This window comes from Crocodylus porosus, unplaced genomic scaffold, assembly GCF_001723895.1.
Source record: "Crocodylus porosus isolate Cpor-Errol unplaced genomic scaffold, CroPor_comp1, whole genome shotgun sequence".
NCBI lineage: Eukaryota > Metazoa > Chordata > Crocodylia > Crocodylidae > Crocodylus > Crocodylus porosus.
In genome coordinates, this window is record NW_017728949.1 from 2,872,838 (window position 1) to 2,891,128 (window position 18,291).

General features: G+C 43.3%; 1 protein-coding gene across 1 annotated transcript in view; it reads right to left on the reverse strand.

Annotated features, from left to right (window-relative positions):
- MPP4 (membrane palmitoylated protein 4) overlaps positions 1-18,291 on the reverse strand; it is a gene marked incomplete at its 5' end in the record, with an annotated part of 49,918 nt that overhangs the window by 17,234 nt on the left and 14,393 nt on the right. The window contains 11 exons of the mRNA XM_019553503.1: positions 2,985-2,999; positions 4,158-4,178; positions 5,578-5,619; positions 7,429-7,443; positions 8,262-8,326; positions 9,975-10,171; positions 10,660-10,731; positions 13,842-13,927; positions 15,186-15,267; positions 15,848-15,979; positions 17,147-17,227. Coding sequence (XP_019409048.1) covers positions 2,985-2,999; positions 4,158-4,178; positions 5,578-5,619; positions 7,429-7,443; positions 8,262-8,326; positions 9,975-10,171; positions 10,660-10,731; positions 13,842-13,927; positions 15,186-15,267; positions 15,848-15,979; positions 17,147-17,227 — 808 coding nt within the window. The remainder of the gene's footprint in view (positions 1-2,984; positions 3,000-4,157; positions 4,179-5,577; positions 5,620-7,428; positions 7,444-8,261; positions 8,327-9,974; positions 10,172-10,659; positions 10,732-13,841; positions 13,928-15,185; positions 15,268-15,847; positions 15,980-17,146; positions 17,228-18,291) is intronic.

Consider the following 18,291-nt stretch of genomic DNA (forward strand, 5'->3'; position numbering starts at 1 on the left):
AGCACTGCCAGGAGTGACCAGGAATAATGGTCACAAGCTGGTAGAGGGTAGATTTAGGCTAGATATCAGGAGGCGCTACTTCATGGTCAGGGCAGCTAGGCTCTGGAACCAATTTCCAAGAGAGGTGGTGCTGGCCCCTACCCTGGGGGTCTTTAAGAGGAGGTTGGATGAACACCTTGTTGGGGTCGTTTGATCCCAGTGCTCTTATCTGCCATGGCAGAGGGTCAGACTAGATGATCTACTCAGGTCCCTTCCAACCCTAGAAACTATGAAACTATAATCGCCCCTTAGGTATTTGAAAACTAACCAAATCTCCCCTCAGTCTTCTCTTCCCAGACTAGAAAACCCTGGGTCTTTCATCCTTTTCTCATAAGTATTGCATCTCAGAGCTCTAATAATTGTTGTCCCTTTGCACTAGACTCTTTCCAAAACATCCACATCTTCTTGAGGTGTGGGGCCCAAAGCTGGACACAGTACTCCAGGTGAGGCCTCAGCAGTACTGAACAAAATGGAAGAATCACTTCCTTTGATTTGCAAGCAACTCTTGTTGATTCAACTCAGCATGCTGCTGGCGGGTTTTTTTTATTTGTTTGGTTTTTTGTGGGGAGGGGCAGGGGTTTGCCACAACACACTCTTGGTTCATATTCAGCTTCTGGTCCATTGTAACCTCCATTGCATTGCAGCCTAGCCAGTCATTCCCCAGTCTGTATAAGTGCATGCAATCATTCCATCCCAAGTGCAGGCTTTTGTATTTGTCCTTGTGAATTTCACCTGATCGATTGCAGGCAACTTTCCTATCTATCCATATCATTCTGGATCTTAGCCCTACCCTTCCAAGGCATCTGCAACTCCACCCAACTTGGTGTCACATGCAAATTTGCTAAGTGTGCACTCAATCCCACCATCCACATTATTAATGAAGATGCTGAATACTATTGGGCCTGGGACAGACCCAGATAGACAGTACTTTCATCAGGTATGTAGTTCCTTAGCTTTCTAACAAGAATGTCATGGGAGACAGTGTCAAAAGCCTAGCCTTTCCAAAGTCAAGGTATATCACATCCACTGCTCTCCCCAATCCACAGACCCATCACCTTACCATAGAAGGAAATCAGGTTGGTCAGACATGATATGCTCTTGGTAAATTCATGATGGCTATTCCTGATCACCTTGTTAAAGTCTTCCTCCACCCTGGATCACATGTATAGGTGTCCTATATTTGCCCTTTTTACATCATCCATGACCTCACTTGGCTTCCATGAATTCTCAATGAGGATAGCTAATGGCTCTGAAATTACAAAATTACCCAGCAAATTTTTTCTGTACCCTTTTGTGCATCCCATCTGGCCCTGCTGACTTGAAAGCATCTACCTTCTCTAAGTAAACTCTAACCTGTTCTTCTGCTTCTGAGGCTGTTTGTCTCCTTCCCTATCTTTGCTGCCAACCGCACTCATCATCTAGTAGCTGCCCCTGTTTGTGAGGACTGAAGCAAAAAGGCATTAAATACTTCAGCTTTCTCTGCATTAGTCTTCTGTATCCCATAAGGTGGGGGCAGAGGGAGGGCAGTCAAAGATATGGTTCATTGGCTGGACACAGTCTATGAAGTCCCATCACCCAATCCCCAGTCTTACCCTAGATCTTATTTGGCCTATGCAGTACAAGATGGACTGGCCTCACATGTCGGGCTTTGGAAAAGTGCTTCAAACAGTGCCCACTCCAGGATCCATGCTACATGCAACACTTTCCCCCAGCCTGTCTAGAACTCTGCCTCATGGGCCTTCTGTTCTGCATATAGCATCCCACTACCCCCAGCTGCTCCAGGATAAACACTGCATGCAGTACCCACTGCAGCCAGACCATGCTTTGTGCTGCAAACAGCACCTGCAGTCACCACATGCAACATGGGGCCTGGACCAGCTAGAATGGGGTGCTGTGTACAGTGAATATCCTAGAACAGAGGAAGTGGGGGGACACTACATGCAGAGTATGCACCATGTGTGCTGAATCTGGCATGGGGTTTATGGGGGTTTGTGGGAACAATCTAACGTTCCTCATCCAACCTACAGGGCCAGATGAGTTTGATACCATAAGGGACTTACGATTTCTTTGGTCCTTCTTCTACTTTTGATATATTTGTACAATGCCTTTTTAGGACTTTTTTCATCCCTTGCCAGCTGCGTCTCAAATTGTGCCTTGGCCTTCCTAATTTTCTCCCTGAATACCCATGCAATACTTTTATACTCTTCCCTAGTACTATGACTATGTTTCCACTTTTTATAGGATTACTTTTTGAGTTTCAACTAATTGAAGAGACTGCAGTCTAGCCAAGCTGGTCTGCTGTTGCACATCCCATTCTTCTGGTATATTTGGGTAGCTTGCTTCTATGCCCTTAATATGGCCTTCTTAAAGTACAACCGGATTTCCTGGGCTGCTTTTCACCTCAGACTTGCCTCTAAGATAATCTTCCAGTTTACTAAGATGCCATTCCTTCCCAAGCTTATTTATTTTCTCTTGTTGGGCATCTTTCCCTTACCAATACTTTCCAATGTGAACAAGTAAATTCAACAATATACTATAAATGGGTTGATTTATAGTATATATACTATATACTCTGTCATAGTTTGTAGTCATTTTTTCATTTTAGATTATTAGACTATAAGACTACTTCCTACGGTTGTAAGGGCAGGACTAGGAACAATAAACTCCACATACAGCTCAGGAAATATAGGCTGGAGAATTTCTCACTGTGGTCAAGTGTTGAAGCAGGCTATCTAGACAGTTTTGTGGAATTTCCATCCTTGGAAGTTCTCAAGAGCAGGTTAGACAGACTTGGCTAGGATGATTTAGTTAGGTATGGGAAGGCAACAAGCCTTGATCAGGGGCCAAAACTAGATGGCCTCCTGTGGTCTTTTCCAGCCCTAGTTTTCTATGAATCTAGACTGCTGCTGAATATCTATAGGAGGCAAAAGAGATTTTAAAGTTACCTTCTTTAAGCTCCTCTGAAGATTCAGATACATGTAATAAAACAGATGAAAAATTAAGCAAAGTACAAGTGTAGGTGGTCAAACTGGTCTAATATGGCATGACATTTGTTTCAGTTTGAATAAAGACTATGAAATACACAAAGCATGTACCTTGTACCACAAAGTGTGTGTGTGTGTGTGAACCTACAGCCCTGTAGCAAGACAGTACTGGGAGCTGCCTGCTGCCAAGGTGGGCTCTGCCACAGGAGCCTGGCTGGGGATTATGTCCCCCTGCCCAGGCAGCAGAGAGCTCCAAGCCTCCTGCTCTGAGATCATGATCAGGGAGTGGGGGCTGGGAGATCCTTATCTCCCAGCCCACACTCCACCATTGCAATTGGGGAGCGGGGTGCTGAGAGACATTTATCTCCCCCTGCCCCTCCCCTGTAGCTCTTTCCAAGCTCCATGCCCCTGATGAGGGAGCCAGGGCCAGGAGCTCACTGTTGCCAGGGCAGGGGGATATTTTCTCTGCCCCAGCAACACACAGCGCCCCAGGGCCCAGTGCTCACTGCCAGACCCTGGGCTAGCACCCAGGGGAGCCTGGAGTTCCCCCTGGTGGCAGCAGGGGCCACTGCAGGGATGAAGGGAACTGGGAACCAATTTGATCCCTAATTTATGCATGTGTAGACACCATCCTAAAAACTCTTACTCCAGAGTAGTTTACTGCACAGTTTACTGCTGCATGTAGATGCACTTACTGCGACTAAGCCCTAATTACACCTATATAATCCCATTATTCCCTTTGACACTGATGTTGAGCTTTTGCTTTCAAGATTTGTGTGTGTCAATTCATTACTATTCTTGTCCCCGTGCCCCAGCAGCAGGGACCTTCAAGCCCCCAGCTCCCCGAATGCAACCAGGGAGTGGTTCCTTATCTCCATGAATCTTGATGCACAAGGTGGCTGAGCTTTCTCTTCCTTCTTTACAGAGATAACACGAACAAACATTTTTGTCGCTAAAGTAACAAGATAGGTCTCTAAATAAACTCAGAACAACAGTTCTACTGAAGGTGGTGGTAACACTTTACAAAGCTAATAATAAATGCAAGTCTTTTTTAAAACCACTTGCTTGTCTGTTAATCTTTTTGGCAGTAAAGATAAGGGGGAATAAGAATTAGGTGGGAAACATTTTACTTACCAGACTCAAATATTTCTTCATCTTTTAAGTCATCCAGAAAGTAAACACAGCATAGGTTTAATTTCAATACTATTACTATTTAAGGTAACTTGAAGATAACACACAAGATTTTTTTTCCTTTTAACAGCATAGGGACCACATTAAGTTGTTAAGCTCCAAACCCCTACACTTACTTTCACCCCTTCCTTCTAGGTCAATTAGAAATAAGCTTGAACTATAGAGTGAAGATCTTAAACCAAAACCATCAAATCTGAAGATGTTTGTATCAAGTATTTTTATTTTCCTCATCCCTCCTTCACCTGATTCAGCTTGTAGTACCATACATAAGGTCACATACAAGGTTATGTTCCAGACATTAAAATAATGCAGTTGAAAGCAATGACTGGATCATAATCACCAACTCAAGCTCTCTGCATTAAGAAATAAGGAAACAGGCCCTGAGCAATGTAAAAACATAAGAATTGCTAGACCTAACTTTAGGTCTCTAAGGGCACATCTATATGTTGCTGTATGGCGACATTCCTATAGCACCAAGCATTAGTATTTCTTTTTGAAGTACTGAAGCACGGTGCAGTACAGGTGGGTACTGTGCTGTACGCATGGTGCACAGGTAAATTTCACTGCTATGCCACCATAGTGGCACGCTATACCTGGGGAGCATGCCACAACGACAATGTAGCTGGCAATCACATGTAGACACATGTAATTGCTACATCACTGTAGCATGCCATATGGTGACATAGCATGTCACTACATTGCTGTAGGGCAACATGTAGATGCATCTTAAGAGAAGCTGGAACTCATTGCTTCTGACGGTAGCACAAGTAGTCCAGTAGTAAGAAGTATGAGATAATCAGTCTCTAAGAAAATGTCTGCTTAACTTCCAATTAGTAAATTGGTGTAAGCCCTAAAGCTCGTACCCTTTCCAAAACTGTCTTTTCATCATTAATTCAACACTGGATAGACTGGTTGTCAATATATAAACATCTAACCCTTTTTGGCTCTTGATAAACTCCTCAATTCTTTGGACAATGATTTTTACAAACTCTATAAACCCACAGTAACTTCAATATTTCAGATATAATGAGCCAAAAATCAGATGGGTTGCAGCCTTTAGATTTATAATCTGCACAGTCAATTGGCTGGATTTCATTCAATGGTATATTTTAGAATAGCCATTATTTTCATAACACCTTATTTACAAGCAGAGATCCACTATAACTAGAATGGTAACCTATTCATTACAATACATTGAGATAGTTTGGGGCTTTTACTTCCATTTTTTACTTAATTAAAAACAGAATTTCTCTCTTGGATGACTATGAGGTAGATTCATTCTGTCCAAGAAACACTAATTGACTTTGTCTAGTTGTTATATTGCAGCAAACGGAAAAAAATCCTCTCAAGTTAAATCAGTTACCTGTTTCTACACACTTCTCATCAATTTGCATGTCATCTTCTGCTGATGATCACAGGAAAAAAGAAAAGAAGAAAAGACGCTGTCCCTGAGTTCACAACGCACTAAAAAACGCTTGTAGATTCAGAACTGAACTGAACTCAAAGAAAATTAATCTTCCTTGAAACACAAACAAGGTTAAAATATTTCCCAATGTTTTAGAGTGTTCCTCCAATATACTATACTTTCTCTTCAGTTAGGGAGAGGAAAATGATTTCTTATACCAATGTTCAAAAGGGTTCCCAGCTGGGAAGCACACATGAGCTGTTTGCTTGCAATGAGAGAGGTATTTCATGTGAATTTTGTATTCTTATTGTAACAGGGAACCCTAACCCTGTTACTAAGAGACAGGGTGGTCCCTTTAAGTTCAGAACCTTCCAGTCACAGCCCGCCGGTCAAGTAGGGGTTAAAGCTCAAGCCCTGCCAGCCAGTCAGGGGACAAGAAGAGGAATGCCAGGACCCTACAAATGGCAAGTGGAGAAGACCAGAGGGGCAGCAGGGAACTAGAGCCTGGGAGTCAAATCCTGAATAGTGGGTTGTTGTTTTTTTTGACTGACAGGCCTAGCTAGAGAGAAAAGGGGTAGGCTCGCAGCGGCTGAGTCCCCAACATAAAGAGGAATTTACAAATACCATCTGCGAGGCTTGGGCTGCAGTGTAGGGGAGGAATGGAGCTGCAGATAGCACCCCCTGGCATCGGGTCATACAGTGGGCAGCCTCCCGCTTAATTAAACAACAATTAACAACAAGGCATGGCAGACAAAAAGGTGGGTGGTTAGCCCCTAACAGGTGGGCAGGCCCCCCCAGTTACACTTATATTTTAGAGGGGTTATTTGTGAAGGATTCCTATACCATCAACAAAACATCACTTCCTACCCCCATGGCTTCTGTATTTTGCATGCGTATTTTTTTCTCTAAATTTGATGAGCAAGGACAGAATTTTTAAAATTAATTGTTAAAACTGTTTTGGTTTTAATAAACTTTTACTGATTTAAAACTGAAGACCACCTCCTTATAAGTTTGTTCCCTCCATTATACAAATATCACTGCTCTGTTGTTGAAGATCCACACAAGAAATCTGGTGTTTATCAAATAGGAAAAACTTGGGGTTTCAGAGGCTGATGTCCTGGGGGGTTTTTTATCGTCACAGACTGGCCATATGAAGGAGCCTCTACACCGCTTGTGCTTACTGTTTGTGTTTGTGGAACAATTCTTTACTAGACTGGTCACATTTCTACCCTCTCTCCTCCATGTCACAACTATAATTAGATTCAAATGATACACTGTCAAAGAGAAAACTGACAGCCAGTTCTAACATGCTCCCTTACAACTGATTGGTGCAGAATTTAAAAGTCTGCAAGCAGTCACCTTCTTGTACTTTAAGGGATCAGGCAACACTGGACTGGTGAACCAAACTTCCAACCCTAGAAACTATGAAACTATGAAATCTAGGTAGTGAAATGCAATGTAGTCCATCTCTTACCTTCTTCCACAGTACTTACTGTTCATAACAAATCCATTGAAGTGGGTAAATAAATGAAAAAAATCAATACACAATCAGAAATAACCAATGCTGTGGCTATTTCACAAAAACTAAGCTGCCAAAATACTCTAAGAAAATGAAGATACTGAGTAGTGACTTAAATTTTCAAATTCCCAGAGGGACAAGCTCATCTCTATCACCATAAGGTTTTAGCAAGTGATTATGCAAGCCACAGAAAAATCAACTTGAGAAAAGCAAGAGGGAGCAGAAGAAAAATCTCTCCCATCTAGAAAGTTGCACATTTAGAGCCATTAAAATAGTTTATGAAGAGAAACTTTCCAAACTTATTTCTTTACAAAAAAAGACCTAAGAAAACATCAAATGATATGTCTTCCTGACTATTAAAGACAAATTGGTCCCATTAAGTTAGCAGTTAAAGATGGGCAGCATACATGCACCAATGGAAATAGTAGTTTTAATAAAAAGAATATAAAACCAATAGCATAATGAAGGAGGTGGAGGATGGGGCACTAACTCCAGGAGTCAGCCTGGGGGTGGGCAGAGCAGGGCAGGAGGAACTAACAGCAGCTACACTGCTGGTTTGGCAGCACCATGCTGCCAGGGGCACAGCCACTGATGCGTGTGTGGCTGCTGCCCAAGGTTCTCAAATATCAGGTTATGCCTCTATATAAAGCTATCTAACTTATTCTGAAAGAATTTTGAAAGAATGAAAGTATACAGTATGCTGCAGGATATTTTCCGATACAGACTGCTATCTGTTCCCTAGTCTCATTTTCATGGAAATCTATGATGGGTCCAACTGGTACCTCAGGAGACCACAAACACTACAGATTTCTTTCTAGCAAAACTTATATATAATGCCCAATCCAGGAGGGTGCAGAAACAGCACTCCCAGATGAGATCAGATTCTTACTTCCATGAGATCAGATCCTAACGTTCACTGCATTCTGAACTCTGCAACAATACTGTTCCTCATTCAGACACTTCTGCCCAGCCATATATTCCAATATGAATTTTGCAGCATTTGAAGCCACAATTCAATCCAATGAATGCTTCCTTGGAAAAATCTAGTTGTAAGATTTTGCTTATATACAGCAATAAAAGGGGGGAAAAAACTACCCCAATGTTTAGAAAATTCTGTACTCACGTATTGTTGATCTGAGACAAGTATAGGGCTGGAAGGGCTGAGACCACCAGAATTCTCTCTGCTTCCTGAACAAAAAGGAAACTATCACAGTAGGTAAGCAGCTCAAGTGGCTCCCTAACTAGCTGTTCCAACCTATCTGCACATGAAATGACATCAGTCAGCTTGATAAGGTCTGGTGCCAAGCCACAAGGTGTGGAAACAGGACTGGTGCGCTACCCAGTGCACCACGTGAGGAACAGACTCCTCTTTCACCGCCAATACTCTACAGAAGAGGTTTGCAATCCGTGATCTGTGGGCTGAATCCAGCCTGTGGAGCCAATTGATCTGGCCTGTAGACATGAAGCTTTAGCAGCCAGATTGACCCTGTTCAGAGCAGAAGTGAGCAGGTGTGCAAAGTGTGGGTGCTAAGATCCAGCTGTATCCCCCACTCCTGCTTTTCCCCACAGCAGCATGGGGTGAGTGTCTGCAGCTGCCACACATCCCCATGGTGGCAGGGAAAAGCAACTGCTGCCAAAGCCCACCTCCACTGCAGGGAAAAGTACCAGCTGTGTACATTCTCCCTGTGCTGCTGTGGAGAAAAGCAGCAGCCATGGGCACTTTCCCTGTGCCACTGCTGGGAAAAGCAGTAGCAGTTGTGGCTGGGTTCTAGCACCTGTGCACCTCTACCTGAACTAGATTATCTCGCCTTCAGCCTGAAAAGGTTGCCAACCCCTGTTCTACACTACTGGCTTGCATGTTGCCTTGAATTCATATAGATGACTGAGGAAAGCAGTGTTAAACGGTCTTGTAATACACACGCGTGGAAGCAGGAGAAACGACTTACTGAAGTCTCTCTAGCACAGGACCTTAATATAAGTATTATGAGCATGTCTTGGTTTGGGTGCCGTGCAAGTTTAAATTGAATCGGTACACAGTTATCTGGCATTACTGTTAGCCCTTGTAACATGATTTCTTTTTTGGTCTCCTGATGGGTCAACATGTTTATAGAATCAGGCCAGAGAAGTGTTTTTGAGGTGTCTCTAGGCACCTATGTCTGAAAGTGCTCTATTTTAAAAAAATGTGGCTTTTAATATGCATAAAACAGTTAGTCACTGACTTTTCTCATTTAAAATGAAGAAAACTGCCAGCTCATCTCTGAATATCAAAACTGAAATACTACGAATGCCTCAAAGAACACCCTTAAAATATCTTTCTTAGAGATAATTATGCCCTTGTGACATAAATCTGGATTCTTTCACCTTTCCTGTGGAGAACAATCCTACAAAATTAAGAATCATAAAAGATGGATTGGACAGAGATTATTTATAAAGTAAGGCATCTAGCAGGCTGTCGGTGCTAGCGTGAAGTCCCTTGCCTTGAGTTGCTTACAATCTGATTTAAGATGAAAGACATCAGCCTAAAACAGAAGATGAACTTAATATCCTGTTTCCTCATATGTATCCTTAGTAAGATTTAAAATAGAAGAAAACAGACAGAAAGTGTGGAGTTATTTAATCAGACAGTCAATCTTTGATAATCATACAGTTCTAAATTGGTGGAAGTTCTGGCAAACCCAAGTGACTTGCTTAATTTTTTTGGTACTGTTGAGTGATGTATTAGCTGTGATGGTCTGGAAAACATGCAAGTAGCAAGAATTTTTGTGGGTGATGGCTTTTATTAGACGAAATGCATTTTTTTCCCTGCTTGGAATCAAGAATCACCAAGCTCTCTTACCTCTTCAGAAGTTGGTTTGAAGGAATAAGCCCAGCACAGGTATTAAGATCCAAGGCTTTCTTTGCCTGCCACCAGAGCACATCATTCTGGTCAACTATCTGAAGGATTTCACCCTTTTTAAAGGGCAAGCCTGCATCGGCACAAGGAATGGTAGGGTCTTGCAGGGGGCAGTAATCTGCCATGGCTCGCACATACAGCTGTTATGCAACACAGACAAAAGTGAAGATGTTCGTTGGAGCAGCTACAAAGGAACACTATAATATACTGATAATCAAAAGGACTTGATACAGCTACCAGGGTGGGAGGGAGAAATCAATGAAAATTTTGCCATCAACTTCAATGGGAACAGTATGAGACTCAATCTCAGTTGTTTTCCTGATCAAGAAAAATGTTATCTCAAATACTGTGAACACTATGACCTCTCTCTCAATTTCTCCAGAAATGCCTTAACTACTTTTCTGCTTCCCTAATCCCATCCTGCTATCTTTAACTGCATTACTAAAGGCAAATCTATTTAATCAGAGGCATATATGCACAGTTATGACATTTTAACAGGGAAATCTGTGAGCTGCTTCTAAGTAATTTTTCTCTTCCCATATCATACTGGCCCATTAGTCATTACTGCAATGAGAGTAATCTGCAGTCTGCAATACTAGTAATCTGAAAACATATAGAAGAATCTTACTGTTGTCTGGTTGCTGACTGGTCGATCAGAAACTGGAATTAGTTTAAACATTATTGTCCCATGTGACAGAGCCTAAAAAGATTCAGAAAGAAAAAGTGAAAATGTAGTGTCCTATCAGTAACACCCTAAAAGAAAATAAGTTTCATCACTTCAGGACTAACAAAGAATTATTCCATACGTGATAAAATGTCCTTAAAAGTCCTATAATTGCTAAACTCCAACAGAACCTTTCATACAGACACATCCTTAAAATAAAGTTCATTTATTCTTTAAAAACCAAATTTAGTTTAACTCACAAGGGAAGCTCAGAAATCTCAAGCCTTTAATAAGGCACATTTAAAACAAAATTCCCTGTATAGGGTTGACCTAGTTGTGCAAGGAAAGGAAGAGAATGAATTTAAGGTCTCTAGATACAGCTGAATGTTAATTATCCAGAAAAGCTGATTAATTGGAAAACTGATGGGTTTTGTTAATACAAAAACGTAGACAGAGGGAGAAAATATTGGGGGGTGCTGAGAGCATGCACGCTAGCACATGCGCACACACACAGCCCATCACAGCACGTAAGTCTGTCATGGGGAAGGGGCGAGGGGGAGGAGCGGCTGATCGAGGCCCCTGCAGTGAGGGAAGGAATGGGGCAGGGGCACTGCACATGCTCCAGTGGAGGCCTGGGGGGCATGTGCCCTCCATATTTGTGCGAGGGGTAGAGGTGGACTCCCGCTGTGGGCTGGGCTTTGCGTCCTGCTGCCGCTGCCTTGGAAGTGCCGTGATGTCACGTGCCTGCTGCCACCCCTTATGCGGCTGGCACATGGCATTGCACCACTTGCGGGTTGCAGAACCCAGCCTGCAGTTGCAGCCCACCTCCACCCTGAGCACTAATCCAGGAGGCACACCCCCTCAGGCCTCTGCTGGGGTTCATGCAGCAGCGGGAGCCTTCCTGTGCCCCTGGACAAGCTGCCTGATCTTCCAGCATCCCATGACCTGACCTGGCCCAGTGTCCCATTCACTTCAGCCCCTGCCCCTGCCCCACTCCCTCACCCCTTCCCCATGACAGATTTAACTGCTGCAGTGGGCAGTGCTCTACATACCACTGGGCTGTTGCACGCTGCAGCTGCATGTCTGTGCATGCCCCTTCCCTCCCCCTCTGCATTGCAGTTGCCCGGAGCCCATGCCCAGGCTGCCTTGTGACCCTCTGTGCTGCTACTGCTGCCCACATGGGGGGCGGGGGGAGGTAAGCCCTGTTAGCCCTGGCTTTCTACCACATATGCACAAAACATTCTGGTTAATTGACTTTCCAGATCAGAAGTTTTCAACCTTTTTTAATAAGTGTACCCCCAGCAGGTGGATGTGGAGTGGCGGCAGCACAATGTGGTGGGTGTTGGTGGCAGCAGTCACTGCGTGTAAGCTTCCCCGCTGCCATGTCCAGCTGGCTGGGCAGCACCTCTGCAGTCCACAGAAGGGCACTGCTGCCCTCATTTTTCCCCTTCCCCCCCAGCCCTGTGCCTGGGAGGCAGTGGTGCAGGGTGGTGGGTGGCAGCGCTCCATCCCCACCCACCCACGCATACCCCCTAGGGCCTTCCCAAGTACCCCCGGGGATTCGCATACCCCTGGTTGACAACCCCTGTTCCAGATAATCAATTCTACTATACTGCATTGTGGTAAAATTTGTATTTTTACTGCTCTGTTTGCACTTATTTCTCCATGCATGATAAAAATTGAAAGGCAAAGACAAAAAGACCTTAAAACGTTTTAACCAAACACTTAGGACAGGGTGGGCAAAATCCACCCCCTGAGGCCATTCTATCTGGCCCATGAGGCCCCTAAAAAATGTAGAAAAATCAATTTTTCTCTGCCCTTGGTTCTTGTCAAAAATGATGCCGGCCATGGGGCAGGGAGGGGCTGCACCCTCCCACCCTCCCCGCTCCCACCGCACTCAGCACCAGCTTGTGGATTACAAGCTGGTGCTGAGTGCGGGGAAAAGTGGCCCCTTGCCCGCACCATGGCCAGTGCCCTGCACTGCAGTCACCAGCAGTCCACAAGAGGCTGCCTGTGCCTGCTCCAGATAGCCCCGCATGGGCTGCGAGAGCCTGCAGTGGGGGGCACCGGCCATGGGGCAGGCGAGGGGCCACTTTCCCCCATGCTCAGCACCAGCTTCTTCCCTGCTGGTGAGCAGGGGGTCAGGGCTGTGTGCTGCACTGGGTGTGAGCGGGCAAGGAGCCAATGGGAGCACAGGGCCTGCACTGGTGTCCCGGGGCCAGTGCTGCTGGGGCCCAGAGCAGGGTGGCAGGAGCGCGGGGTCCCAGCTGGCAGGGGCTCTGTGGAGCCAGGTCAGTTCCCCACTCCCTGCTGGTGCACCCCAGCCCAGCTCCACAGACCCCTGCCAGCCTGTACCCCACTCTGGGCCCCACCAGTGCTGGCCCTGGGACATTAGTCCCAAGACATTGGGATGTTGGTCCCAAGATGGTGAGCAGGGGGCGGGGCACCTGTCAAGGGCTGGGGCTACCCATGTGGCCCTCTACAGCCTGCCAAAACTGGGTAAGTGGCCCTCCGCCCAAAATAATTGCCCACCCCTGGCTTAGGACCTAATTGATTGGACATGACTGTAAATTCAACGAACACCAAATATTTGTGAACTGGCAAATAAACCAACAGGTATCAGGGATACTGTATCATATAATGATTTCAGTTTATTTTGACAAAGGTGATTTTAGTGGAAGTTATCTGTGAAAATGTTTTACAAAATGTGTATATTAGGAAATAAGTCAAAGCTCAGAAATGAGAGCTCCTGCTAGCTTACTTCAACTAAGTCTGCATGGACACTGAGTGAAAGAGCTGTGAGAATTACTGGTTGTGGGTTAGCAACATATTAGTGAGGTTCTACCACAAAAACCTATGTCAAAAGACAAAAGATGTAGTACTCTCCTCTACAGCAGCACTTTGGTTCCACTTATGCCCCATTTTAAGCGTTTAAAATGGTATATAGGCATTGTACTGACCCCCGCCTATATATAGGTGAGAACCACCACAGTGAAGAAGCCTGAAAGGCATGCATTAAATGGGAAAATCATTGCTTGTGTGTAGTTCTTTCCTTCCCCAGTAAATTTCAGTTTTTAAAGGAAATGCATTTGTAATTGCAACTGAACTACAAAAGAATTCAAAGGAGAGCAAAAGGAACTTCGTACCAAAATATGGATAACTTGTTCTGGCTCTAGTCCCTCCACTGGAACACCATTTACTTCTACCAACTTGTCCCCTGCATACAGCAACCCTAAAATTAAAAAAAAAAAATACATCAGGCAATTCATTCAAATTGTGTTTCTTTTTCCTGATTTGTAGTTGGGGCAGAAATGCATTTGCTTCCTCTCCCTTTTTTTTTTCCATAAGCCATCACCTATGAAGCATTATGCTTCTCTGAATGAGTTGGTCTCTAAGGTGACACCCTGCCCTGCCTTCTGCCTGACTTCCCATTAGTACAGTTAACTACCTTTTCCCTACTTTTTAAAAGTAATTTGAGATCCTCGATGAAAAAGTCCCACAGAAGCATGATGTGCTCTTATTCAAATTTAACTTCTCTTCAAGTGGATGCGTTCAGTTTCAGTGCGCCAGAGCTATTAGAGTATATAAAGTCTCAAAGTCCTGACCTAAAGTCCCTGATTCAGGGGGAGTGGGGAGTTTGAGCTCCTCTCTAATGTCCAACAGAATTCAGTTAAGTAAAAAAAGCAAGAAATACACACCCTCTCTCATGAAAACAGCGAGCAGTTAGGTATGTTCTAATGTTTATTGTATCAGTCAATCCCAACATGGAAATCATTCAGTTGCCACAAACAACTTTGGTCCTTCTCTACATAAAGGTCAAGAAATGTTAGATGGAGCTATACTATAAAACATTATAAAATGTTAAAATGATAATTTTGCCACTCTCCAGTGCTTTAATGACGTTTAAGCTGCTTTAAAAGAGAGAAACCTGGTGGAGTAAATCTATTTCTGTAACAGTACAGCAGCAACAATTCCAAAGAGATTTGTTAGAGAATATTAGTTTTGCTGATGGCATTCATTCCTAAAAACCCAGTGCAAAAAGGGAAAAAAGTACTCCTACATACTCTGTATAGCCAGGTATCCCAGAATCAGACTGCCAACAGTTTACAATTTATTACATCAATTTCTTCATTTGCGATTCAGCATGCTGTTATTCATACCAAGTGGCACCGCTATGTAGTAGTAGAGCCATCATCTCATGACCAATAACCCAGGTATTTATATTAAAAAGGTAAACATTTTTAAAATAATGTAAGATTAGTTTTACATCTTAATCCATCTCTGCCTCTTGAATGCAATACATCTACCACAGAATGGGTGAATCATGGAGAAATAAAGTTGCCAAAGTTACTTTCAGTGTGAGGTGATTATTTCTCTTTATATAATCCTATACACCATGTGTATGCCTAAAAGTTCTACTAAGAGAAAGAGATTTTGCAATTGCACAAGGAAGGTTGTTTCTTTTCTTTTGTGTTTCAAATGGGACTTACCACTTCTGTCTGCTAACCCACCACTGATCACCCTGGCAACCATAATGTCACCAGTTATCTCATGGCGTTTAATGGTAGCACCCTGACAAAAAAAAAAAAAAGGGAGAAACAACTCTAATCATTTCCATTTATACAAAATTCATAACAGTTCTATTATTTCTATTCCTATAAAATTCCTTTCATACTGCAAGTCAGATCTCCTTCACTATGACTGGAGACGATTGTAAAACCTTCTCTTTCTCCCAAATACTGCACAGTATTGCAAGATAGTGCATTATGTTAAAAGATGTGAACCTAATTCATTAAAAACATGATTATTATAAAGCTCACAGAAAACATATTCCAGACTCTTGCATTCCATCACAGTCTTACAGAAAGCCTCCTATAACATCTTTTCCTTTTCTAAGCCCTGTATTTATCATAAAAGGAATACAATATAAAACTCAGCACATAAAAGTACTTCTCATTTTCCCCTATCCTTCAGGTAAGGAAAAAAACTTTTTTCAATACACATGTTCCATCTCCAAGATGTGTTTGCCAGTTAAAAATAGAACAAACAGGATTATCGCAATTTCTCTGGTATTACTGAAAAATCCAGCTGCACAAGATACACTATTGAGTCTATTGCACAGGTATAAATAACATAACAGAAAGCTTCTTACTAGAGGTTGCTTATTTTTCACTAAGCAAACAATCCTCATAGCTTCCTCATTTTCAGGGATGTTATCTGGCAGAGGTGGAAGGACTGGTTCAAAATCTTTCTGGGCCACAGTGTCATGAGCTGATAGTAAGGCCTGTAAGAAGGAAGACACATAAGCATACCACTAAACAGGTTTGATGATGAGAAAGAAACTGAATTCTAATTCAGACCCATGGTATGGAACCCTATTTACATTGTCTGAATTTTTTGATGGATAGGACATGGGAGATTTTCCTGATATAGTACAATTTAATCATAGTGGGCCTTTACACATGTGCTCTGAAAATGAGCGCTTTATTTAAAGCACTTGAAGTGTTGCGTGTATCAGCATCCCCGTGCTTAAAAATGGTGGCAGGGTCGCTCTAACTAAAGTTTGTTCAACAAGTATTAGTGCCCCCACTGCCATTTTTAAGTGCAGGGACACTGATACACAAGACGCTGGAGCACAGTAATTACCACGCTCCAGCAGACTATTAATTGAGCCTGCTCCAATGCGCTGTAATTACAGAATGTCAGAGCAGCCTTGCTGCTCATGTATAGGCACCCAAAAAGAGGAATCCTTATGAAGTGCTATAGTAAAAGGAAAAAAGCCTGTAATTACTTTAAAAAACACTTTTTAATTAAACAAATATGCCCTGATTTCTTAGACAGTTTTAAGCCAGTGGTACTTAACCGCTGGCCCTCAAGGCTCCCCACAAGTCCAGAAATTTGGCAGCAGGGAAGTGGGAGCAACTAACACAACCGTTGCTCCTCCACCACAACCATTTCCAAACTCTGCAGATCAGATGTTATGGCCCTGTGCAATCGAACCCAATGGCCAGACCAGTCCTGCACACTGGATGGAGCTGGATATGGCCTGTGGACCAACCCTGAACTACTCATTTGACCCTCAGGGCTAAAAAGTTGGGCACGGGTCACCACTTACTTTAAACTATACAATAGAGGTGTTCCAATTGTACACAGCTGTTAAAAAGAGCAGCAACAACTACATACTGTGAATACTGTAGATATTTAATTCTTTCATAGAGATAAAACACAGTTAAATCTGTAGATAGTGGAGTGGGGGGTGAGGAAACATTCCACACCTGCAAATTAATAGCTAGTATTGTCTATTAGTTTCTTCTTATAGTAAGCTAATCAAAGTGTCTGCTGCTTCTTTTACTGCTTTCTGAAGACAACTGCAAGTCTCCTGTCCCTCATACTACAAGATTTTCAGCAAAAGATGTTTACACTTCCCTTTTGAGGAAGGATTTGCACTTGCCTTGAAATGCGGAGTTCGGAGAAGTCGTCTCAGCTCTTGGATCTCTGTGGACTGAGGAACTTCACGCAACAACTCCTCAACCTGGTAAGAGTATTTAATACAGCAGTATACTAAAACTTTATTTAGTAAGTGATAATGCTTTGTAACTCCAACTATTTGCAACGTGATTAAGTAAATATTCCCTTCTCATGTGCTGGAAGGGAATTCACCAGGGGTGCATACAGATATTCAGAAAGGTTAGGGGGTGGTTAGATAATATTATAAATGGCCACCCAGTCTAACTTAGCTCACCCAGGTGCAGACCGTATACTAGATCCCTAGTTAGTAGGGGTGTGTGAAGCTTCAGTCTGTGATTCAATTCAGAGAAGATTAGGCCTGATTCGGAGGCTGAATCACCAAATCCAAATCAATATGGAAAAGATTAATAGATTCAGAAAGCAGTCTTTCAAGGGAACAGAAAATGAGAAAAGGGAGGGGGAGCAGGGGGGGAAAGACTGACATTTGTAGCTCGCCAGTGACTGTCATCTTTCCTTGAGTCCCCTTCCAATCACAGTGCTCTGGGGCAAGGACATAGAAACAGCATATAAACCTCTGTCTGCAGCCTTCCTGTGCCTTTTGTAAGCTGTTTTTGCCTGAGCAGCAGCGTCTGAAAGGTACTAGACTGTTGTAGCTTCCTACCTAGTCATTCTTCTGCTAGTTTCTGTTCTTGGAAAGGATTGGATACAGCCTACTAACTAGAATCCCTCTACTTATCCCTATCTAATCCAATCCACTTCTTTCAACTTATATTTGTTGGGGGGGGGGGGGTTCTCCCCACACATTTTTTAAAAAAAGGCTGCATTTTCCCTGTCAGTGTGATCCATCACTGTGCAGGAAAGCACATATATTAGACATGCTCATACATATACACCATAGAAGAAGTCAGATAGAGATTATTAAACACAACACAGAAGAAGAAGTCAAATAGAGATTATTTAAACAAATACAACACAGAAGAAGTCAGACAATAGGGCTGTGTAAAGCTTTGGTCCCCGATTTGATTTGATTTCATAAACATCGGGGCTGGAAGGGACCTCGGGAGATCATCGAGTCCAGCCCCCTGCCCAAAGGGCAGGAAGTCAGCTGGGGTCATAGGATCCCAGCAA